Below are 27,047 nucleotides of genomic sequence, written 5' to 3' on the forward strand. Positions count from 1 at the left end.
AATCAAACAACCTGGATTTGGCTTGGAAGGGATGTGAGTGCCAAGGCAGCCTGCAGCAGTTCTGGGCACACTCAGGAGCAGAACCAAGAGAATACGAGGAAAAACAGTAATGCACTTCCAGGGTTACAGAGTAGGTAAGTTGGTAATTCCAGGGGGAATTGTTTGTTTGTTTGTTTGTTTGTGGATTTATATTCCACCTATGTTCAGTTTTAAAAGCTTCTATCTTTTATTGGTTCATGAAGCCTTTATGCTCCCATCCTTCCCAGCTGCTACTATGTAGCTGAGGCATAAGGAACAATCAATGCGTCTTCGTGATCTTCCAACACTTGATGGTTGCTGGTAGCTGGCACAGTTTAGATAAGCCACTGGGCTGCTCTAATTTATCACTTCTAAGTAACAGAATACTTGGTGAATGGCACTTTTCTGTCATGAACTGTACTCCTCAGATCTTCATGGTTTCTAGAATCAGAGTTTTTATATGTCTGTAAATTTTGAATTTAAGCTATGGACTTGGGCTTTGTAACATTGGCAGGTCACTATTTATGCCAGACATTGTGCACTCTTAATCTTAGAGCTCTGCCAGACCCTGTACTGCCCTGTCTGCATCATTTAGGGGAGCTCTTCTTTGCAGACTGTTAAGATCACTCATTTCTGTGAGACTATGAAATGCATATTTTGAAGTTGAACCATCAAACATACATTTTCTATTGCCTTAATCAGAGATTTATATTCATATTTCCAGAGGGAAAAAATAAATAAATTAAGCTGCCTAATAAAACTGCATATTTCTCTTTTATGTATACATATTCGTAGTTACTGTAGCACTGTATGTAATAGATTTGCAGTTTAAATATGTGTACATTTTTGGTAAATTAAGTGTACATGCTTTTATATATTCTATATTTAAATTTCATATTTTCCAAAACATAAGATGCTTAATGAGTGACCCAAGGGCATTGGCTTTAGCTGTATAGAAAATTTAAATATAAACATGACAACAGATGTGATAAAAAACCCTTGATTAAATTAGAACATGATAAAAACAATAGTGTCTCCTGCTTTGATATCAAAGTTCTTTGGCTCTGCTTTGACATTTGTTTTTCATAAATTCTCTTGAAAGTTTATGCAGCAGCACAGCAGTATTCCATGACAACAGCCAAATCCATTGATATCTCTTAATTAAATCATTGGTTCTGCAAGAAAGGCAACATACAAATACGATAAAGATCAGTGTGGCTAACCTTTTAAATATAAAAGAAGACCAGGACAGTTCCTCAGCTTGGATGCCAAGCAGCATTGGTTAGATTGTGCTTTACACTGCTACGTGCTCACAACCTTTCTGACTTGCTTTGGAGGAGCTGGCTGCAGGAAGCTCAGAAAGGGATCCAGGGAATCAGAAAACGGCTAAGCAATGTAGATAATCAGGGGGGCTGCTTGGTCTTGCTGTCTAGCCTCATTTGTCTAGAAGTCTAGACACAGCTTAACTAGCCATGCAATTTCCCCAGCCTACTCATGTTCTGGGAAAGAACATGAAATTAAAGAAAGAGAAGGAGAAGGATAAGTTTCACATCACTCTTTATGAACAATTTTAAAAGTAAAACAGTTAAAAGGATCCTTGCATAATTGAGGTAAAAAGGTTTCTGCATGAAAAAGTCCATACCTAAGGCAGGGACTGAACATCATTTCCTTAGCTACATCTTTTCAGTGGAAGAAAAATGAAGCAAAACCAAACAAACCCAATATCCTGTTAGGAAGGATCCTCATGCAACATCTAACTGTGTAGTGAGATGTGCATACACAGTTTCATGTGAAAGCAGTGTAAAGTTGTAGATGTGTTTCAAGGCAGAAAATAAACCAGAAGCACACTTTCCAAATAATGGAAGCTTGCACATTCCAAGCAACCTGTATTTAGGGAGTGCAATGGCCTTGGCCACATCCAAAAACTGTCCAGGTAGCCTCCCTTCTCCTACAATGAACCTTTATCCCATGGCCTACAATAAGAATGCACCAATAGCATGCACTTCCTTACTACATGCCATCATGCCTGAATTGGATTTGAGTCTCCATTGGATATGGTCCTTTGAGCCTTTGAACTGTGTGGAAAATAGCCCAGTACAGTATACTCCCTGCATTTGACTTCATGTTCAGGAGTTGTTAGCAACTGAAGTCTGCCTTTAAGAATGTTGTTAACCACTGGAGAATGGATCACTGCAGTCCCACAACCTATCTTAGCTATGCTTTTCAACTTCTATGCATTTTACAGGTTGTTTTTCTAACAGGTTTTATTGTAAAGTATCACATTAGATTAAGGTCAGCTTCTGTGGACAGTTCCTCTTCTCATGATGTACATAGAAGCTGCTTTCATTTATTAAGCCTGATGCCAGTAATTTCAGCCTTAAATGTCATTCAGTGGTTTCCATTCATGCTTTTTTAAGGATTTCATTACTGGTCAACTCAGGGGCCAAATAAGTAAACAATGAGCTCGAACATATGGATAAACTGACCCTTGCTGCCAAGGAGTTAAGGTATTAAAGTGCATAAGCCATTTCCTGTAACAGTTGTTAAGCTAATTTTCAGTAAAGTCCACGTGTTTATTATTCAGATATAAACCCACTGACTCAGCATGAAAATGACATTACACTACTGTAATTACAGACTAATCTTTTACAACTACGGTCACTGCACTCCCTAACAAGTCTTCTCTGAGTTCAGAAACAGCAGCTTTTGAGCAAGTTAATTCACACTGCATTGCATCATCCAGTGATAAGAGTAACATTAATTGGCATTGTTGCTGCACCTCTCCACGTACCTCCATAGAAATCAGAATATTCCTTAGCAAATTACTTAGTGTGAAAGAAAGCAGTTAAAACATAGAATGAAAATTCAACACAGGAGAAAATTACTATCCTCTTCATTGCAAACTTTTTTCATACCAAATATAATAAGCTTCTTGAGCTTTTGGTGACAAACTCCACTTCTCTCCACTCGCTGCATGACAGCCAGTGTACTACATAAAGTATTTGGTATAAAGAATGTAGTAATGCCTATAGAGAAGGTTTTCTCTATCTGATAAGTTCTAGCTGATGTTTAGATTTTAAGTGGGTTGAGAAGATGAAGGTGTTAAAAAGTGGAAATAATTTAGTAATCTCTGAAGGTCAACAGCTGCTAGGAAATTTTAAATTCAAGCTGACTTTCCATTAGCCCCCCATCTCATGTTGTGATTAAGTTGCAGATTGATCTCTTGTATCATGGCATTACACACAGTGCTCTTGAGGGAGCCTGAACTGAATACACACTAATCTGAGATACCACTTCACCATCTCTGGTTTCTACCAATGAGAAAGCACATTCCTGGCTAGTTTTATAGCACAGGTGCTTTACATGACTATTTCTAGTTTTCTTGAGGAAAGCAAAATAAGCAGTAGAGAAATTAAAATACATCACTCTGATTTGTGGCTGTTGTTTTTTACCACTAAAAAAGATATAACATTGATAATAATCAGGTAAAAAGTACATCATGCAGGTTTCATGTTTTATTGTTTTGCAGAAATCTTGCTCGACTGATGTTATAACTGAAGAAGAAACAGCAAAGCAACTCATACGACCATAAGCGCATATTTGCTGTCAACAGAAAGGCTCTCAGGGATTTCAACTAGTATTAAATTGCAGTCTTCATATTTACATTTAAAAATGTTCCCCTCTGTGTTCTTACACAAATTATTAGCCTACTCAGATTCAATAAACGGTAAATGTAAGATGAAAAAAATGCATTAAGTATCTCACAGTGATTAAAGAAAGGCAATTTTGAGAGCTGTCACTCTGTCACTTCTCTGTGGCTGCTCATCAGGGGAACAGTCCCTCTTAGTGCCTGGTCATTTTGTATCTGACTGCTTGGTGTATGAAGAACCAGAAATCCAGTCCTCTGCTTTCAAATGATTGTGTAAGACAGAAAGATACAAAAAAAGAAAGGATCTTCCAGTATATTTCAGTATACAGTACTTTCATTTAAAAAACAACCTAACAAAACCCCCCAAAAAAACAAAACCCAACAAAATAAACCGTTGCTGATGTTTGAACTTTTATATATTCACCTGTTGCTCTCCCACTATCTTCTTGAATTTTCTGATTTGCAAGAGCAAGTTAGGGAAAAGCAATAACTAATGACGAAGTACTTTATCTGGATAAAACACCTTGTTCCAGTAAGTAGCATTTTCCTCTCTTTTTAGAATGTGTAGCCTTTAGTCCATAAATCAATCAAAGAGATGTAGTTTTCCAGTAATTCAGACTAGTCATAAAAGTATATTTCATTATTGTAAAATCGGTGGTATGGGTTCTACCTAGTTGCCTTTCCATGAAATCAGACTTTTCTGATACTTTGAAACTCCTACAGTGAGCTCAGAGAAGTCTATGTAACTGATCTAAAGCAGAAAATGCTAGATAAATGCATGAGCAATGGCACAACTGTGTTGATACATGTCTTTTGTGAAATGTAGAAAATAAATATTAGCCCGAGACTACATGCAAAACCACATAGCAGACCCCTAGTCTAAACCATTGTTCCTGTGAAGCTCTTTTGTGTTTAAAAGTTCTTGCCTTAAAATGCGAAAAGTGTTATAAATTAGGTAATTCCACATTTCATACATCCATCCATTTATATGATTTAGACTATCAGTATTGTACAATACCCTATATCCTCCAAAAGATCTCAAAGAGATTAACGAAGGTTAGAAACTGAAACAATTTGTATTATGGTCACAATAAAACTCAGTACAAAAAAAACTTTTATAATACTGAACTCCATGCAAGACAGATTTATTTTATCCTCTTTGCAGCTGTACTTCTTATTCTTTAAAAAGAATAAATATGCAGTCTAGAGCACAAAAGTAGTTTCAATTTCTTTAAAAAGTTAACAAGACTTAGGCAACTAGAACATGGGTGTGCATCATTACTGATTAAAAATGGTTATCAGCTGACAAGGTTTTTATGGGTGTTGCAAAGTTCAAAACTTCATGACTTAACTCTAGTTTTGAACTCTCAGGTATAAAATACCCTTCAAGGGAACATAGCAAAGAACAAGAAAACCATTCAGACCCCCTCCCCAGAAGACCGAGACTTATGCTAGAGCTCAGAGATGTGAAGTTAGGAAAAAAAACCTGAAGATGTGTTTGTCACTTCACACTGCTGCAAATTACTGTCCTGCTCTGAAAAGTGACAATAAAAAAAATAAATCAAAAATCAGAAACAGCATATTCTTTGCCATTAAGCGTTCATAGGTGTCATCAGGAGCAGCTTCACTTTGGGAACACAAAGAAACTGTGAGACTTGAAGAGCAGCAGTGTCTGTCAAACAGTTCAGCATGCACACATCGTGCGCACCATACCTGCTCTACCTGCTTGAACATCCTGACAGCAAAGCTTTGAATCTGTCTCCTCCTGTGTTTTTCATGGAACGGTTTTAAGGCACGTACTGGGGAGCAATAAAGTGCGGTCTTTAAGTCATTCTATGTACAGGGACTGTTACTATTCCTGATTTAATCTGAGCTACAAGAGATGAAGCAGAAGTCTTGGTTTAGTGCCCCTTTCATGTAAAGAGCAGGAATAAGTTTTTAATGATTGCTACCTTTCTCAATTCAGGGAATTTCTGCCTTTATTTGCATTCTCTAAGACTTCACTAATATACAAATGCACAAAATGAATATGAGGGCCTAATTCTTGCTTAGTTACTACAAGCTAATGTGGACTCCAGTTTGGGAACTCCATAAGCAAGCAGCCAAAACAGGCACTTTGTTCCAAATCTTGTAATTTGCACATGTGGAACAGAGAGAAGAAACTAATCTTTGATCTAAATTTAATTAAGCGTTTTTCTAATTGACATGCAAGCTTCTTTCCTAACAGTTCATTCACTAGCTAAGAAATGACGGGGTTTTTCCAGTTGTTATCAACTTTCACAGCACTGCTAACATGGCTCAGTACAGGAAAACATTAATTTTGGTGACCAAAGCTGAGAGATTAGAGTGCAAATGTACATTAGCATCAGATTTGTTAAGGAAGCATTTTATCAGTTTTCAAAGTAAAACCACATTCTAAGCTTTAAACTGGCATAGAAGAGCCAGTTTCACAGAATTACAGAGCTTCCCAGAAATGTTAAAATGTTTGCAATGAAAACTTCTTTCTCAATTCCTTTCCCTGAAAGCCATAACTCATTCTGTGCTCACTTCCATAGGGATTTACAAGACTACAGCAAGGAAAACTTGCTATGAATAGTAATGGTTGCAAAAGAGGTCTCCAGTCCACAGCCTTGTTTGTGCTGGATGGTGGTGACTCTCCACAGCTCAGGGCAAATTTTGGAAGAAAAGGGGGGAGTTACGAAAGTGAAAAACAAAATATTATTTTTATATGTTGTAGGGATACTGAGAAATTGGTTTTTATCATTCAATCAGCATTCGTAGGATAAAATTTTCTGTGTGCGCACCTTGAGGCCTATCTCTGTACTTTGGAGAAAGAGTTGAATGAAAGCATAGACCTTTTCTTCAGACACTGCTATAAAGTACACGACAGTTCAGCATGGAGGTGTTAAAAGATATTGTCTTCACAGATAAAAATTTCAGGAACAAGTTATCTCAATGTTTTTAGTGTGGAACTAGAATTCTATTTACTACATGGAATTAGCAGAATCTTCAGAAGCATCCTCTGACAGCTAAACATTACCGCCACAGGAAAAGAGGTTTTTCAAGCTCCGGACCCATACTACCTACACTGCTCTCCTAGTCCTCCCCATGGGTTAGCCGATCTCCACTATCACACTGGAAAACTGAAGTTATTGGAAAGAGAATTAGAACCCAGAAGTAAACCCCTTAAACCTATAATTTGCCCAAAATGTAATTGCTTAATTAATTGGAAGTCTTAAAATCTTACCTTTAAAATTTGGCCTGATTCTAGCATCATACCCCGATGTCCTTCCCATCAATTTGTCCAAAAAATCTGAAGGAGACAGGGTCTGTGAGGGGGATTTTCCAGATCTTGAATCATGTTCTTTACAGAAAGTTGCCCTAAATAAATTATTAGTCATGATTAGCTAATATTTAGCTTGCATTGTATTCAAGTTATGGAGAAATTATAACAGCAAATAAAATTTTCTCAATCCAGTGAATGTAGCAATTATTATTTTTATAGAACTATATAGTCTATTTTTAATCTGAAAACTTTATTCTAGAAATAAAAATGAGCTTAAGGTAATATGTATGGACGATTTGTTATTCAGAAACAAACAAACAAGCATGCAAACAACCCTCAGCTTTAAAAAGAAATTCATTACAGCTTTAAGACTTTAGAAGTTTCAATTTACTTTTCATCTTTATGTCTAGAGCAATCTTACAGGGACTTTGAGATCTTATTTCTTATCATTGTTTTTATTGCATGTATGCTGTTAAAAGTATATATTAACACTGGGTTTGAGGTAGTCTTAAACTTGCAAACAACAGCTGGTAACACACACCAAGCAACACTGAAAAATACTGATTTTGTTAATGTTGAGAAGGAGATAGATGCAAAAAAAAACCCTTTTGTACAGATTCTAGCCAACATGTGTTTGACTTATGCTAGTGAATGTCTGGAGTCTTCCCCAACATAGCAAAAAGTGTTCCAGAGCCAGCCACATCTGATCTTAGGGGATTTTTATCAGTAAACATCAAGAAAAATAATCTATCAGTATTATTACCAGCTGATATATATATGAAGGCTCTCAACATACATCTCTGCTGTCAGAATTCAAGAGCAAACTTCTGGTATCATATCATGTATGTTAAATGCTTTGTACATAACATATTACATATTGTAAATACATTATTTATGCAGGGAAAGAGAATTTAGGATTTCCCATGGCTGTTCCCTAGGGAAAAATAAACTAGAATGAAATGGTCATATTCGGTGTGTAGAGGCACAGATTTAATCATAAAGCATTATCTGATTCTTAAATAACCAATTTCATTGTATCTATGCTTCAACATAATCTTTGAGCTATATTAAAAGTAATTCTGTGTCTTCTTAGCTCTCCATTTATCTATTTGCCCAAAGGGAGCCAGTCAGTTGCAGGAGTTTTTCGGGGGGGGGGGGGGGGGGGGTCATGCATCTGTGCACAAGTCTAAAAAAATTATATAAATATCTATCTGAAATGAGAAGCAAATAGCAAACCTTTATCTCTTTATAGAAGCACTGGAACTTTTAAAAGGCAAAGTGATAGTAAATTCTCACAGTGTGTTTCCCCATGTTTTTTCAGGTTCTATTTACAGGGGGCAGTTGCTTCTTTTTGTTTTTGCTAATGACACAGTATTATTATAAAATATCTTTAATTGCTAATACATAATATTGTCCACTCATATCCTAAACCCATTCACCTAAGATAAAACCTGCAAATTAATCCAGTGCATGTATTTGGGTTGTTCCTATACAAATTACGTGTGTTTTCATTCAAAGCTCATTAGTTATGACTTGCATTGGGATCCCAGATTCATGGATATGAACACTCTGTCACTGTATGTATATACCTCATCATTCATATAAACCCACTTTATCTGTGTACACGTAGATATACAGCAGCATACAGCATAATAATGAATCTCAGCTGAGATGGTGTTTTGGTTAATAGGACTGACCTGTTTGCTCCGTATAGCAAAAAGTCAGTAGCTGAAGCAAAAGCTAACGAAATGTTGAGAAAATTTCAAAACAAGAATTGTGTGTGCTGGCACTTTAAGTGAACACAATACTGATCTGATCCAGGGTTTTCCCAAAATCAGAGGGCTGATGCTGTAATTTCAAATAACTACATGCCCGACAAAACTGGTGCAATCATTTCCAAAGCTTGAAGAGGGGAGAACCAAAGCAACTTCCTAAACAACCTCCAGTGGGAACAGAGAATTTGCATTTTGGAAGAAAAACTGAAGAAAATGCTTTTAGCTATATTAGTACTCAGTGAAAAAAACATGTCTTTGAACCAGAGAAATGTAAAAAACTTGAGATTATTATTTTTTGTATTTGTTACCAAGCAACGAGTCTCCAAGTGTAAAAAGGATAGCCTATACAGAATTAACGTGAAATACTCTCAAATACAGCAAACAAACTAGGTAATGTGACATAGTATCTTTATAGTTATGATTTCCACAACCTTTTCACAAATATCACCACACAGAGTTGTATCACCTACCTGAAGTGGCTTGTCTCTAAGAAAAACGCAAACAAGGTTGTCAAAATTTTCACTAGCTGCCGGTTCATTCCTCCTGCTTTCTGTGATGATTTGGAAAATATCCCAGAAACGATTCCAGAGAGATGCAGGGAAAAAGTAAGCTGGTGCTGCTTAGATTCCCAAATTCAGCAATAATTTAATTTTCTTGACAATCAGGAAGAGAAAGTCTGGATATCTACAAACTGGGGGTAAAAAAGAAGTGGCAGTCCTCGGACTCATGGTCAGGTCAAGCCTAGGATCATCTCCAGCAGCCAGCATGAAACAGACAAAGCACCAGAACTGGTTGTTCCCCCGCCTAGCTTTTGGTGATTGGGGGGGGGGGGGGGGGGGGAGGAAATTTTAAAAATAAAAAAAAAAAAGGAAATTAAAAAAAATAAAAAAGAAGAAAGAAAGAGGAAAGAAGAGGAAACCCAGCTATTCAAGGAGCATCACGAAAAAGGGAATAGCACTGAGAGCCGTTCTGTTGCTGGTACATTTTATTCCCCTTTCGCCTTGAAAATTAGTATTTATGACTGGTGCCTGGGCTACTGGTTCGGTCTGTTTTTCCCCTCTTTGGGCAGGGAGGCGTCGGCGCTGCCGGGGGGGGGGGCGGGGGGGGGGTGCAGGGAGGAAGGGAGGAAGGGATAGAAGGAAGGATGAAGGGAGGGAGGGATGGAGCGGGCGGGGGCCGCGGGGAACCCCGGCGCCTGTGCTGGAATGAGGCGGGCGGGAGCGCGCCGCGCTAGAAATTCAGTACTCGGACAGCTCCGAGCCCTCCACTGCGCATGCGCCTGGTCGGTGTGAGGTGGTGATGGTGGTGGTGGTGGTGGACTAGCGAGTGGAGGTCGGTGAGTGCGTGTGTCTGTGTCCGCGTGTGTGCGCCCCGGGGGCTCCTGGTGCTGGTGTGCGTGTGCGTGTGCGTGTGCGTGTGTGGTGTGTGAGCAGGGGGTTGTGTGTGATGGTGTCTCCGCGTGTGCTGCAACGTGCGAGGAGGGGTATCTGCGCGGGTGTGCCGTGGGGAGGTGAGGGGCTTTCCGTGTGCGCCGTCCCTCTGTCCGTGGGGTTCGCGCAGGGCGCCATGTCGCGCCCCTTAGGGAGGTGCCGCCTTCTGCCAGGTATCTGTGGTGAGCGGGAAAGGGGAGAGGAAGACCTCTGCTTCCTTGGAGAGAGGAGGTAGGAAGGAGCTCCCACAGAGAAGAATGTCCCTGCTGCAGGAGCTGGCTCCTGTCTTGGGAGCTGCTCCGAAAAGGCCCGAGTGGGTGTGAGGAGGGGTGTGAGGAGGAGTGTGAGGAGGAGTCTCTGGGGAGTTTGTGGAGATACCAAAGAGGCAAGATTGTGTAGTTTCCATTTCCAATTCATTTTATTTCTCTTCCCCATGGTTTAGAGAAGAAGATAATGGCAGGCATCTTACAAGGGGATGTTTCAATCTCCATACCCCAACACATTGGAAGGAGATACTTCTCTTTTTGAACACAGGGAGTTGGAACAGGAATATAGTTACACAAGACCCCACAGATGGGCAGTGATGGAGCAGGGATGAGGCCCAGCTTTGCCATTCTCCAAAGTCTCAGTCCCATGTCCTTCCCTCAAGGCTTCCCTGTTGCTCAGTTACACGTTCTCCTGTTAAACCCAAGATGTCACTGAGGAGTCACGTTGTTAAAGAGGAGGAAGAGAATAACTTGCCCCTCTGAAGCACATGCGGTGACTGTAGAAACTGCTGAACACACTACAATCCTTAAAGCATTTTGGTCACATGGGTTTAAATGGGCAGCTGACAATTCCTATCTCATGATGTTCAGGGAATATAAAATGGTTTTTCTTCTGCTTCCACCATGGTTTTCCCTCCCTCCCACTACTGTTTACCCTCTGGTTCTGCGCACTCTGCAACACCCTGACACAAGGCAGGATGCTTCCTCATCAGTTCAGTTGCTTCCTACTGGAAAAGACTAAATTTTGTGTAAATCATAATTAAATCTGTTTCAACAATCTGGAAACCTATGCCTGCAAAGAAGTTGTCTTTTTTACCCATCCTGCACTCCCAAAATAAGTAAGTTACCGTTTTTCTTCAGTTTTAGGTCCAGCTGTATTCTCCTGTCTGGGAATGTGTCCACCTGAACACTGCTTCACTTTCACAAAAGTATTTGCACACACACACACATTTCTTCTACCTCCCAAGTAAAAGAACCTGCTTCTCCATGACAGGTACTTTGAGTATGTTTGTAGTCATCTTCAAAAATTGCTTCTGAAAGGGAGATGTTCTACTCTCGCATTAGCAAGAGATCAAAGCCACTTGCTGTTCGTTAAATGAAACTCAGTTGCTGCATTTTGTTTGTTTATTTTAGTTTAATAGTGTGGGACCTATCTGAAAAAGAAAATCTACTTGCTATTCATAGGTGCAAATGCTAAATATTAAAACATCTTATGCACAAAAGATTAAAATAACTGGAAAAATCAGTCCAAACATACAAATATAAGTTAAATCTGTTGTCTTTCCTGCTGAGTCAATAGTATAAATGAAGGTCCAGCAGAAGAAAGGCCACAGAATTTGTTTTTATTAAAACTGACAGTGTTTAACAGTAAACATTGAGGGTTGGTGCTGCATCACTGCACTGTAACATCCTCTAACCCCTTCAGAAGATAGGTCCTCCTACTGACATATTAAAGAGAGGTTGTTATGTCTCTTACTGCATTGTCTCGCTCTGAGAAATAAAGCTCATAAAGCTGCATCTAGAAATAATAGAATAGTTTTGAATCAACAAAGACATACTTTTCAAAATTTGTGCCTGTTCCCATCTAGAAAGGCGCGCAATAAAAATGCTGTATATCGTTACCTTGGGTTAAGATAAATGGAGAAATTGAAAAGCAACAATTTCTATCAGCTGCAGGAAAAATCTATGTCTCTCTAACCTACACTGCCACCTGCTTAAAAGCGTGGGGAATCTCAGGACTGCTCACAAGAGTTCCTAATGCAGAACTCACTGAGTACTGCAGGTGTCTTTCCAGTGAAGGTGTTAACATGGGTTTTGGATGTGACATGCTTTTAAAAGACCCATAAATGTTCATTGTCTTTCTTCTTTTTTTTGTTGGAGAAAGTAACTGAACATTTCTGTAAGCTATCTAACTAAAGAAAACTTACTTGGAAGTCTGCTTTCCAAGATTTAGCTGCTAGCAGCCATTTTCTGTGCTTCACTGATATTTGAAATGCTAACTAGCTATATCCCTAAGCTGAATGAAAGTTGCAAGAAGTTCTTCAACATAATATGCCCTTAATTGGGGTTGGGGTTGTAAAAATATGGTAAGAGATGTAATAACGAAAATTTTGAGTATCTACTCCATCATTCCTTACACCTCCAAATGCCTGGAGGCTTCAGTGACATGTTGCTCCACATGGTGGTTACATGGAAGTGCCAAGCAAAACTTAATTATTAAGGGCTGAAAATAGTGCTTTACTGATACTAACTTAAGTAACAGCAACAGTCACTCAAATAGCTCTCTTCTTGAAATTTTGAGGGCTCAAAGCAACTATTTCCTCTAATCAGAGGGATTTAGGTCAAACTCCCATCTATATCTGGAAGGGCGGTAGGGAAGGGCCAGATTTCAGTACATCCTTCACCACTTTTCTATTAATTAACACATGCATAAGAAAATTTTTGATGTCAGTCATTTTTGCAACAGTGCTTCCTCATCCTACTTCTATTAACAAAGAAAAAAAATATGTATAGGTTTTTTGAGTACTGTATCTAAGCTGTCATTCATCCACAACTTGAGTGTCTATTAAATGCACGCCCAATGGTGAGGGATGATTCACAGTTCTGCAGACAAGGGGACCATTTGGAAGCACTTTGCAGAAATGTACACCACACTTCCCAGGGTCCCCTTCCGCTGAAGGAGCCAGAGCTATGAGGAGTACAACCACTGGTGTGCAGCAGTTTCTGGATGAGCTGTGTACATCGAGTTGCATGGATGTGATTCTTTCCAGTGTCATTCATTTCTTATCTCCCACAACACATTTCTAACTGCAGAAGTGTGGCAAATGAATGGGAGTCAAGGGATGGGATGGGGAGGCTTGTAGTAAAATGGCACTGGGATGTGAAGGAAGATAAGAGGGAAATGCTGCTCCTCTGGTGAAGAGACTGAATAACACATCCCTTTGGTTCCCCAGGCATATAGCAAAGCTTGATAATAATACAAAATGTGGTATATTATTTCAAGTAAGAATTAATTCAGTCATTTCTCTATTCCACCTGAGTTTCTTAAGCCCTAACTACTGGGCAGAAAATAGGACAGAATCACCCTGTTTTCATGTAAGTGGTTTTATAACAGTTGATGGCACATAATTTACATTTGCTTGCACTGTGTATGCTTTTTTGGAAATCTACGAAATGGAAGAAATAAGATCATACCGCTTTCTCAAATGATGATAAATAAGTGATCCAGAAACACGCTCTAAGGAAACAAAATACATCACTTCAAATATGCAGTTAGTGTCTATAAGAAGAGAAAATTCAATATAACTTTCAAAATGGTATGTCAGATTATCATAATTGTTGGATGTTTGTTAACAATGCCAAGTGTATTTCAATAAACTGCCAAATATAAATTAATAAAGAGTACCGTCTATGTAAAACATCCAATTACAGTGAAGGTAAAAAAGCCAAAGCAAAAACCTGAAGGCAATCTAACATGACTGCATTATGAGTTAAGGATAAGAAACCAACTGGCCTGGTTTTTAAACTGCACCATAACAAATTATGTAAAGGATCAAAATCTGTAAATTAATCCTCTTTCTCTTTAAATCTGAGAACTCTGTTAATAAGAAGTCTCTTTCAGTGACTAAGAGTGATAGCCTTAGTTATGTTAGGACAAGGCAATAGCTCATTTTTCAATGTGAAAACAAATTATGTTTACATAATTTGTAAACATATACATATATATATATATGTAACATTTTTATATCTGACGTTAACAGATACCACAAAGCATTTGTCAGTACAGCTTTATTTTGTGTATATTCAAAATATTTTCACATCCTTCTTTCTTTTTCATATTACTTGCCTAAGTATCTCAAAACTTCAACAAAAATATATAGAAGTCCTTATTGTTCTCTATCACATAGTTTTTGCTTTTAAATAATAATGAGCACAGCTGGAGAGAGGACATAATTTCTCTTGAATGGAATTACATATTGTAAATATAATTTTGTACTCAGTTTACTTCTTGCATCTGAATTTTACTTTCTGAACATTTGAATATATATTATATATTACATATATAATAATTTATAATATATGCCTATATTTCTTTGTATTATAAAGTGCCTTTAATATCATTTGCCAGTCTAATTTCTTTACACTGCAAAGATAAAAAATAAAGAATACACTAAAACTCATTCAAAAATTTGTTCTTGTTTGATAGTTTTACAATTTCATTACATAGGGAGTTACTTCAGTTTTCCTGGTTGGCTCACATGAGTTCAGCTTTTGGTTTCTGGCATTACCATCAGATTTCTGGTTTTCCCAAGAACTTCCTATGCCACGAGACCTATTTAGGTGATTTATAGCTCTCTACTCTTCAGATGGTACCAGTGAAGCCATTACAGAACAGGGAAGAATTTCACACAAATAAAATGGAAATAGCTGGCTTTTGGAATAAGATGACATTGGAAATAAAGGGAAAATAGGAATATAAAGTTATATGTACTTCAGCATGTCCAGATCTCCTTGTGGAGGAGGAGGAGGAAAAAATGTTAAAGAGAGCTACTCGTTCAGTTGTCAACCTTGAGTCCCAGTATGTGGTTCATACTGCGAGAGGCTGGCAGATACTCAAGCAGGAGGAAAAATAGTATTCAGAAACATCACAAAATTCTTCTTATCTCTCCTTTCATATTGTCTTCTGGCAATTTAGATATGAATCTGAATAATTCCTAGCACTTAGGTGTCATTTATGGCTTAAATTGCTAAGACAACATGTATTATATGTGATGTGTTTCAAGAGAATATCCCAAGAGGACCCTTCCACCAAAGGCAGCCTCTACTCATGATGAAAAAAACCCAGTCTTAAACATTAAACGGGTGCCTTGCCTTGCTTTTTGAGTCTTCTCTGGCAAAATCAGAACCTTCTTACCTGGAAATACTGGCTGGCTTATGTAGAAGAGACCCTAATAGCCAGAATTGGTTCCAAACCTGTTTCAGCAATGGATTTCTCCCTCTCTGAACTGTGCTACTTCAGTTTATGATAGTCAGAAGGCAGAGAAGGTGGCATGAATCGACAGGGTGCTATCCATTGCCCGCTTTCCGGAGACCAAAAAATAACAGCTTCCAGGAAACAACAAATAACCTTGTTTACTTCTGCACACTTATACCCAAAGTATAGTTGAGTCAGCTGTGAGATCAGTTCTTGTTCCTGTCTATGTGTCTGGGCTTTTGTCTAGATCATCATTGCTACAGGAAAACTATTGAAAACTCTTGTTTAATTTCACTTGGATAGAAACATCATCAGTTACAATTTCTACAAAATACATCATATACAAACTGACAGTACTAAGTGGGGCCACTCAAAAGAAAAGTTAATGATATGAACTGTTATGTTTGTGTTTGCTGTATATGAAACTGTACTCAACAAATTTATTGTAAATATATCCTCCTGCCCACCTCCTTTGTTTACTTTATCTGAGCTAACCACAGCTATGAGAGAGAATGTTTTTGCAGAAAATCAGCAGGACATTAATTTCTTAGAATTTGGTAGCCAAACTCAGTGTCTGACCAACATTCATTCAGCTTTAGTATTTTGATTTTTTTGAGTTACAACAGAAACAGAAGCAAGAAAGAGCTATGCAAAAGATTTATCTAATGTATGTTTGATGGGATGACTACCAAAGAGTTGTATTAATATGATTTACCTAGTGAACACTTGATTCTAATATGTATGTGTATAAATGCATGAAAATTCTGTCACACTTCTCAATTTCATTTGCAGTAATTATTTTGTTCCAGATGTTATATATTAACCCATGAACCAAATATCTTACTTTTACAGTAGATTAGAGACTTCAGCAGACAGCAGAATTATATAGTATCAATGAGTAATGCTGAGCATCATAATCAGTTTAATCATGTCTTCCCTTAATACTTGTAAGCTGAACTTGCTTCTGTTCTGATGGTATTATTTTGTAAATTTTGGTCTTTGATATTTAATCAAGTATGCATTCTTCCTGGCTTGCAACAAAACAATTTTTTACCCCATTTAATGCGTGTCAAGCTTATTCAAAATAACATTTTTAAATAGACTTTACAATATGACATCTGATCTAGCCATAAGGGTGCTGAGATTCAAAGTGGTGTAACCATGAATGCAGACTGAAGGAAAGCTGTAAAGCTTAATTTATTTATAAATGGATTACAAGAGTTTCTTTAAACTGGTACTTTAATTTTATATGCCTGGTGAAATGCATGATGGAAATAATCATAGTACAAAATATAGATGATTTAGATAATTAAGTGTGTCCTCCCTGTGCTGGTTCTACCTTAACAGGATTAGCCGTCCCCTAGCAAATCCAAAATGCAGACACATACTTTAACGAATATAAATAAATTAAACCACCCTCCCAGAACAGAAAGGGGAAAATATTTGTCCCAGGTGATATTTCGACACTCACCTGTGGCACCTGCACTGCAAAGTTCTTTAGTCACAGAACAACATGCTCTAGCACTAGCATAGAGTATGCAATAAAGTATCAACAACACAAAACTAATACTGATGTGTGCTCTGAAAAGTTGGTTTTGTGGGTTTCCACGCCACAGAAGTGTCTCTCACTTCTATTTTTTTGCTCTAGCACTTACTGGAGAGGAATATCAAGAGCAAGCGTGTGAGTGTGGGGATGCACAAATGCTTTCCCCCTGTCTTTTCCATGGTACTAGCTACTGCAAGCAAAAGTGCTTTTTCTACCTCATCTGACAACCACTTTAGTTTTTGTGGTGCAGCATAGAGAGGGAGGGATCTCAGTTTCTGCATTCCTGTGACTCACTACTGGCTCTGCAGCTGCCTGGAAGCAGGCAGAACTTGGGGTATTCCTGTGATAAGGAGTCTATTAAACTTCAAAAGCAGAGGAAAGACCAGAAGATGTGTTGAATCCAGATTCACAGCCTATATGTTGTTGGTATGCACATATTCATACCCATTTTTTTCTATAAATAGAGATATCTGCAAGGTATACTCTAAGCCATTAGCAGTATTAGAGCTGTGATTGTTTCTTAACTTTAAAGCATCTGTTTGCCTATGAAAACAATACACTCTGTGGCAGGGTCAGGTACTTAGAACCTAGAGGAATTATTAAAACATTATTGAATTATGTTTCAGTCACCTGTAAGGCTGTCTGAAATCCAAAGATTTCAGTGTTCCAGAAAGGGTGATTTATTTATAAATTTATTGAGCAACACTAGCACGCTATGGGATTTTATATAAAACACTTTCTTAGATTCTTCCTAGTATACACTGAGTAATAGATAACATTACAAAAATTGCATAAACCAGTACTTAAAACGTATTGAAGAAAATTGTATTATTCAAGAAATAGTATACGATAACATAATTAAAGGCTATAATATAATGCATTATTCATTATGGGGTAAAATGAAGATTGCCCATACATTTCCTAACTGGAAGGCTTAACCATGCAGGTTTGTATTCTATCACCTTGCTTTTTCTATGAATTTTTTATTAATCCAGTGCTTAAATGAGCTTTTCACATCTGGTGGTATTCACTGACAAAACCATTCCAAAGTGATAGATAATATAAAGAAAAATTTATTACAAAACAGATCTTTTAGCTGAACCCTCATCTCTTTGGAAAGTAATTAAGCCACAAGTTTCTATTAAACATTCTACTTGTATTAGTGCTACTGCCCCAACAGGAGTTTGACTAATGCTTATTAACTCACTGCATTGAACAATGGCCTATAGAACAGTTGTAATAAGATTTTATGAAGAGTTACCAATTTAAAATTTCGTTCCTTCCCAGTGCAGGTACATAATTGTTATCGACACCAACGTGAGTTGCACATTCATTACACACTGAGAGGACAAAAAGGCTCCTACAGAGAATGTGGATCTGTTCATATCTATCTCAATTGTTTACACTCTAGGGAATAAGCAAAGGTCATTCTCCCAGGCTTTTCTCCTTTCCTGCCAAAGTATGAGCCAAATTAAAGTCAATTGGAGTTTCACTGGAGCTTTCAGACATTAAATGTATTCAGCTTGTTAAACAGGTTTGCTTCAAAGCTTTTATAAACAAAAAGCCTGCTTTGTTTTCAAGTATATTCAGTAAAGACTGCTTATGCCAAGGTTTCAGTCATACAGTTATATTTTGTAATAATATATATAATAATTTTATAATATATAACCTACAGTTATATTTTATAGTTGAGTAGTTGCTGTCTAGTTACTAGGTAGTTACTAGCCTCTTGTGAAACCATCTGAGTAGTGGGGCATCCAAATTACAACATCCCAGAGTCTGCTATTCATAACGAAATATATTTTGTCAAAATTGGAGTGTTCAGCTTTTGCTGCTTCAACAATCATTAGTATAAAATGGGTGACAAAAAAAAATAAATAAAAAAAATCCAGAAACCCAAAACCTTCTGAACAACATAATCTCAAACTATTAAGATTGTCTTGCAGCTGTGGATATCTCTATTAAGAAAGAAAAGAACAGTACTGATTTTTTGAAATAAAGATATTAACCACCACTAGTTAAAAATTGCGATGTTGTGGAATAAATCTTGATAGCAAATCTTGTCAGCAAAGACTGACACCAGTACAGAAAAACAGCTTTCAAGTTTATTTGGGCAAATATAGATCCAGAAGTAATGTGAAGCATAGTTACAGATCCAAAGCATACCTACAGACCGTTAGTGATATGCTTTGATCATTTCCATGGTCCAGTTTGGAACGCAGTGACCCTGGATGGCCAGCATCCTCATTTTTTTATCCTTTTCTCTTAAATTTGAGATCTTTCACGCTAAACCATGCCACTTGCTAATGCCAAGTGCCTCAGTCATATAAATTGTACAGGGCTTTAAAATCATGGGAGAGCATTTTTAGAAAAAAAAAAAACCAAACCAAACCCTATAAATCAAAAATTTTTAAATGGCACTGAAAAGAAGGCATCAGGTTTCACTGAGACTCAGAAAGCAGCAAGTTATCACCCAGGAAAAGGTAGCAACTATCTTACGCCCTTGAACCTCTCTCACTTGGCGCAAGCCAAGGCAACTCTCGTGCCTGGATGCCAGGTCTGATATTTCAACAGTTCATCAACACTTCTAACTCTTCTTCCATGAATGCCAAACTAGTTAGGAATACAGTCAAGAAAAAGAATATATTTACTATAAATGCAGAGGAAATACCACCACCACAGCAAATGTGTCATTCTTACACAGATCTTGAAGAAGATGAGGATGGATGGTTCAATTTTACCAATATTTAAGCTCAGAACTCCAATTTGTTGTCTTGTTAACCCTTTGGGCACCTGAAGACAGCCTCCTAGAAAACATCAGCCTGCCTCATCCTCTCCAACCTAAGCCATTAGAAACAGTGAATTCCATGTCATGTGAATCCTTATGCACTCCAAGATGCAGGCAGCTCAACTGAAGGTGTCTGTATTCTCCGGACAGCTGCTGTCTCAGAGCTGTGGAACCACAAATCTACAGTATGTACTGAGAAAGCAATTTACGTCTTTTAATTAAACCAAAAGCTTATGTGTTTTGGTTAACTGTCTAGTCCTTCTTTCTCTTATAAGAAAATTTTGCTAAAGTGCAGAGGCTTTCCTTGTGGATTATTTGGACTCATTTAATGTGGGGATATTCTCCAGTATCATTTCTGGGGAGAACACAAAGCAAGTGGAACTTGAGAAAAAGAAAAAAAATATAGAATCACCAGCTTAAGGTAAATGCTAATCAGTGTATAATTAATGAATCATGTTCCCTGTTGTGCTTAACCCGGAAGGATAATCACATGTGTTTCATATCAAGTGTGATATACTGTGCCAAGTCCTGCCAGCAAGGCAGTAAGCTGCTTGCAGTCTTTAAAAAACTTAGGTTTATTTATCTAGTGGACCTAACTGGTCCCTTTAGAATACTACTGAAAAAGTTTCTTGAATTATTCATTCAACCTGGTTTTAGTATTTGAAGGCTTATAGTATATCATTGATGGTGCTTTTTGTAAATAAGCAGCGCAGAGAACTTAAAAGATTTATTTTATGTATACTCTGACCACATCTTTTTTTTTCCATTGCTATCAAATTTCAGTGCTGAAAATGGAAACTATCCTCAGTTCACAAGGGAAGCTTTACACACACAGTTAAATTCACTTGCGTATTCCATATCCAGCTCAGGCATGTTGGCCTATATCAATTGGCTGGTTGCTTTGTTTTGGGTTTTTTTTCCAGAAGCAAGGTATTTATTTATTTTTGTTTTTCAAATCTAAATTCACTTCCCTGGTCTGCATCACTGCTTTCTACATGTCTTCATACATAACTCATATTGATATCAGAAGGAATTGTGACAATTTAACACTTGATTTACCACTTAATGCAATCAAAACAAGTCCATTTTCTGACTTAGAAATTATTAGAAATCATGTTAATTGGGAAAAGATGAATAAATATGTAGAGAAAGGAAAGGGAGAATTCAAACCTTTGCTTCCCTTTTTTATTGTAATTGCTTTTGAAGCAACTTTCTGGAAATGCAAAACTGTCTCTGTATAAAAATATATGTCTCTGAATAAAAATGCTAGACTTTCCCATTTAGCAAATATCGATCTTTTTGTCCTGTATTTTGTTTAGAACAGTCTTCCCTCATTTATTTTCCTTTCTTGTGATGGAACATCATTCATGATGTTTGTGATCCTTCACAACAAATTTGCAGAGCGGTCTAGTCTGTTCCACATTATTTATTTGCTTTCAATTTTTAACATATGTCCTCAAAGTAACTTTCCATTTAGTCATATGCTAAACACTGGTTCAATCCCACAAAAAGCATTCCTACATAAAATATCCTTCACAGGAAAGATCACACAATTCCTTCATGTCCATGAACTTCATCTAGGGCTTCCTGCTGCATTGCAGAATTCAGGACTATACTGAAACCCCATCTGAGTCACTACATATCTCAGCAAATGGCAAAGATCTGTAATAAGAAATGACCCTTTTCCCAACACAGAGCTACGAGACACTTTTTAGGATGCCTCTCCATGGAGACAAACATAAACTTATTCTACAAGAAAAACAGATTAAAATGAAGATGGTGTTCAAGCTAGAAGGGAGAAATCCTATTTGGATAAACAGGGTAGTATCATTTGTATGCGGAATGCTGTGTGGATCTCAGTATTATTATATTATATTATATTATATTATATTATATTATATTATATTATATTATATTATATTATATTATATTATATTATATTATATTATATTATATTATATTATATTATATTATATTATATTATATTATATTATATTATATTATATTATATTATATTATATTATATTATATTATTATAATTAATATATAATTAATTATATTATAATATATATTATATTATCCATATTATGCCATCACTAACTGATGAACAAAATCAGATGTAAGAGAGACCCAGAAGAGGGTGCTTCTGGGTCATCAATGCAATACTTCTCCAACAGAAATATTGTTTCAGGACAGCTGCCTTGGAACACTGAGAAATCCAAACTTGCTACGCCCATGCTACTTTGAGAGTCGCTGAGTTCTGATACCACAGTGTTGATTCTGAACTTTGAAAGTTCAGGTAGGGTTATTTCAGAATAATATCATTTCCCAATTATCCATTTCTTCTAGAGGAAATCCAAAACAGGTATCATAGAAGCAGTTCTTTTTTTTTTTTTTTTTTTAAACTGTGATTATTTTCACCCACAAGACCAAATGAATATCTGTTCTTTCTTCCCCCCTTTCATCTGTTCAGACCTTCCGAGTTCAAAATGCACAAGGTGGTAGAGGATATTACTGGAAACACTTAATGCAGAATTAAAAGGGATGAAGAAGAGGAGAAACTGTGAATCCCACCTCCATTTAGTGGCCAGATTAAAAGGGTTCCCAAATACATTCAGTAAACCAACATCATCAGTCCTGGAAAGACAGTAAATCTAACTCTCCTATATAGTTCTTGTGGATCTTCACTGTTGATTTACAATTTTAAGAATCTCTTTTCTAGCACTATTTTGGAAAGTTAAATATGTGGGAAACAAAACCAGACATAGAAAAATAATGCTTTTTTTTTTATCATTCTAGGTATTCAAAAGCATTGAGAAAACCCAGGCATTCTCATCACACATTTGCATGACACAAACCCTTCGTATATGACCTGAAAAATTATATATTACAGCCATGCTCAACAGAAGCATCTGATCGCTCTGGTGGGACGGTCTCAGTGTCTGCTCTAACCACACTGGCAATGCCAGGACACTCTGTTATCAGCCACTTAGAGCCCGCAACAGCCTGCCCAGTGATGGAGGGCCGTCACCTAAGCAGAGTTTTCAGAACCCTGAAGCATCCCCAGCCTTCAGCCTCACTCGATTCCATGGGGATCCATATTAAAACCTTGCCTCTATACCTAAAGAGAAAGTAAAACTTTTCCAATTTAGACACAAATAGTTCTATTTCACTTTCCAGACACTTCTGGGTTTTCATGCCATAGCAGTAATATCCTGGTTTTATTCACCTGGTGAAATTAAATACCTCCCCTTTATCTCCATATCAAACGATTACAATATAGTCTTGACTGACTGACAGTCCAGCTACAGAAATTTCTGTTTGGCTTCCTCACTCTTGTGTAAGGAAGACACCTGAGTAACTGGGAACACCAGTGACTGAAGTACCATGGTCACCCAAGTCAATTACCTGACTCAGTCACCCAGACTAACAACGAAATGAGGGTCTAAGTTTCCATGGAAATTATACAAATGAGGTGAAAAATCATATATACAACAAATGGATTCCAGATTTGTTGAATTTTCTGTAGAGTTATCAAAATAAAATGAGCTTAATCAGATTTTTTTATTCTTTTTTTACACAAGCTGACATTTCCACAAATGTTTTGGAGGTATTTGCCAGTTCTAATTTGTTCAGTCCCACATAACCTGATACAATGTGCCTGAGAGTTGCGGGGGGGGGGGGGGGGTGTGGGGTGTGGGGTGTGGGGGTGTGGTGGGAGTGGGGGAGTTGCGGGGATCTTTTCATTCTTAAAAGTTAGCCTTCAGTAATCTAAAGCAAAATGGCAAGAAAACTAAAATTTCTATAATAGTCTATTTCCAGCTAGACATTTCAGTGACACTTGTGGTACTTTTTGTAAGGGGAGGGCTGTATTATCACTAGTAGTGCATCTTGACAAGAACTGTTCCATCCATTGAATTATTTACTTTCTTTTTTTTTCCTCCTCCTCATCTGTTTAGAGCAATGAAGTATCGTTTGTACCTGTTTTTCATTAAAATGTGGTAGGAAACACAGATTCAGCAGGAAAAAAATAACCAGAAACATCTGACTTATAAGATAGATATAAAAGATATCTTAAGCTATCTTAGAAGATATATAAGATAGATAAATTAGTAGTTACTTATTATGTTTAATGGAAGATGTTAATGGAATTTCCATATTCAGAACAAATTAAGTTTTTAATCTGATCTTTAAAAGACACACACATAGAAGTTTGTGTACTATTTAAAAAACTATTATGATATTTATGTATTAAATTTTTTTCTTCTCAAATGATATGGAACAGTTTTAAAATTAGAAGACTAGATACATTGCTTTTTAATTTCTGCTATGCCATGCACACTTTTGGATAAATACAAACATTTACTCCATTTATGCCTTTGCCAGACTCTCATTTTCGAAACACTTTGAGACCAATATTGCTCTCCCTCAATAAGTGGAAACAAGCAGTGAATTCATGAGAAGAAAACGACTGGCTTGCTGAGCCATTTCAGACCATTCCTGGCCTGCAGACCAGATTCCTGCTATGTCCCCTCTAAGGTCTTTCTTGTGTCAGGTGAGCAGCATTTCCTCCTCCTTCCTGGGTTCTCTGCTGCCCTGCCTGCCCAGCTCTTGGTACTTTCCCCAGTAACAACTGGCTCACTCTACCCATGTGTGTATCTCAGTCAGACATCACATGGTCTTCCTTTTACCCAGACTGTGATTTAGTGAATTGATGCTTAATATTGCAGGAATTGCTACAGCTGATCATAAGAAAGGATTGAAACAGCTAACAGTCAATTGACAAAAAAGACAGGGCGGGGCGGGGGGGGGGGGGGAGTCTGAACCAAATTTTGGATCAAACAGCTTGAAATGATCAGTAAAGTTATTTCTGTGTATAAAGAAAATAAGCCCCTATAACATAAACTGAGCTATAGCTGTGAACACTAAGAATTTTCTTATTTGAAGCTAAGTTCTGGAAGTTATCCACATTGCTGGTACAGGTATTTGAAAATTACAACACTGTGATGTATTTGTTCGGACTAAAAATTTAGTTTGCCTTTTATACCCACAGGAGATAGCCAGAGCTTTCTGATCTACGCCTCTTTGTATTAATGACTCCAAAACGAGCCCACAGCCCACTGGTGTCTGTGGAATGATTTTTTTTTTTTAAAAAAAGTGTTTTCAGTTAAAAGCTTGAGACAAAGGATGTGCAGTGGTCCATGAGAAGTTGAGAAAGTTGGCAGTAATATAGTTAAGGCCTATTGAGGATCACTGTTGTAGACAACTTGTGAGAGGAATGGGAGGCTTTGATTTTGCCTCACAGTTCAGTAGGATGTGCACAATATCAACGCTCCAACCATTTAATGGCTTTCCTACTCTCCTTAACACAGCTTTCTTCATCTGTATACCTTAGAAACAGCATGTTCCTAAATGTAATATTGAGTGGTATGTCTCATTTAACTTAATAGCCACTTTTTGTCCTTTGGTTCCTTAAATGAGCAATAGCTCTGCATCTTTCACATCAGGATTCATTAGACATGCCCCATTCTGATATAAATCTCTTGTGGGCTGGCCTTGCAGTTCCCCCTGGTCTCAGTTTTTCGACATCCAATGACTATTAATGGATTTGAAGGCAAATATTTCACTGTTTTTTTACCATAGTTTGAGGCAGAAATTGCTGAAACAAAAGAAAAAAAAAAAAGTTTCTATGAGGCATCATTATTTTACCTAATCTGAAGTGATCCATCCTGTGCATAGTTCTCCTGAGGCATTCCTAGAAGCATTCAACTAAGTGATAGTGTTTTGTTGGGAGGGAAGACAGCATTTCAAGGCCTCCTCATTATTTCTAGATGTCCTTCATAACATGACTGCTAACAATTGTATTTGGTTGCAGAAAACACAGAATAAAAATCACAATGTAAAAAGTACTGTAGCTAATAAGGAAATCCAGCCAGGTACAGGAACTGCATTTTTATTGTATTTTGGTTTTTTTCTACTCCTTGATTTATTGTAGCCTGCTGTTATTTCTGATAACAGATAACAAAACAACACCCAGCATGTGCAATAATTAACTGAAAATACATGCTAAGATATTATTACTCTAAGTAATCTATTGCTTCCCTTTCAGGAAAGGTCATATATTTCTCTAGGACAGGGTGACATATAGGAAAGTCTATGTTCACTTTTTCTTTGAAATACAGTCCTTCTACCACAGCATTCTAGCCTGTGCTGTCCTATAATTTCTTTTTGCTCCTGCAGAGAGCTCTATCTCACCAAAAGACATAATAACAGCAATGTGGTAATTGAAAAATGTTTGAAAACTTTCAGAGTGATGATCATGCTTTACAAAGCATGTGCTTTGTAATCTGAGGTTGAGTCAGTGATATTATGCTGGTTTTAAATGGCAAAATTGTATCGTGATCTACAAAGAGGCACATCATTGCTGAAACGCTTCCAATAACCTCTGCTTTGCTCAGCACTGGAAGCTGAACTACAGATGATTACAGGAGTCACCTGTAGGACTGCTTCCAGGCTGGGGCTTTGTTTAGCCAAGATCTGTGGACTTATTAGAGAAGGTTCAGAGGAAAGTCTCTTCTTGGTGGTGCCAAGCAAAAAGACAAGAAGCAATGAGCATAAACTAAAACACAGGAAGTTCCACCTGAACATGAAGAAGAACTTCACTTTACTGTGAGGGTGACTGAGCATTGGAATAGGTTGCTCAGAGATGCTGTAGAGTCTCCTTCCCTGGAGATATTAACGAGTCGACTGGCCACAATCCAGAGCAATGTGCTCTAGGTGACCCTGCTTGATCAGGGAGGTTGGACTAGATGACCTCTGGTGGTCCCTTCCAACTTCAAACATTCTGTGATTCCGTGAAGTAATAAGAATGGTCAGAGGCCTACATGCCCGTAGGTTACGTTGCGTAGGGAAAAGGAGCCAAAGATGATGTATAGCTGTCTTCAGCTATAGAAAAGGTAGCTGCAAACCAAATGATTAATGAATCATTCTTTTTCAGTACTGGGTTTAAGGCAAAATAAAATGGGCTTAAATTACACCAGGGAAGATTTAAGTTTGATGTCAAGAAGAAATTCCTAGTATTATTTGGAAGCTGTAGCAGTTTTGTGGGAGGCTGTAAAAATGTCCAGACACAGAGAATATTTCAAATACTTAAGTCCTGAAAAACAGGAACACGTGACATTGCACTGGGAGAGAAGGGACTACATGGCCTCATGAAGCCTTGTGCAGTGCAATTTTCTTTGTTTATATGTTATAGAAATACACAATGGAATCAAAGAGTAATTCATTTTGTAAAAGATCTCTGGAGGTCATCTG

The 27,047-nt window shown here is 37.4% G+C and overlaps 1 protein-coding gene across 2 annotated transcripts in view; it reads right to left on the bottom strand.

Moving 5' to 3' along the window:
• Positions 1-9,266, bottom strand: part of GLRA2 (glycine receptor alpha 2) — a 128,278-nt gene extending 119,012 nt beyond the window's left edge. For both annotated transcript variants that reach the window (XM_065675734.1, XM_065675733.1), the window contains exons 1-2: positions 9,199-9,266; positions 6,915-7,048 (exon numbers count right to left, since the gene is read on the bottom strand). In XM_065675734.1, the coding sequence (XP_065531806.1) occupies positions 6,915-7,048; positions 9,199-9,266 (202 nt within the window). The remainder of the gene's footprint in view (positions 1-6,914; positions 7,049-9,198) is intronic.
• Between the last annotated feature and the right edge of the window lie 17,781 nt (positions 9,267-27,047).

The sequence above is a fragment of the Lathamus discolor genome, chromosome 4 (genome assembly GCF_037157495.1).
Source record: "Lathamus discolor isolate bLatDis1 chromosome 4, bLatDis1.hap1, whole genome shotgun sequence".
Lineage (NCBI taxonomy): Eukaryota > Metazoa > Chordata > Aves > Psittaciformes > Psittacidae > Lathamus > Lathamus discolor.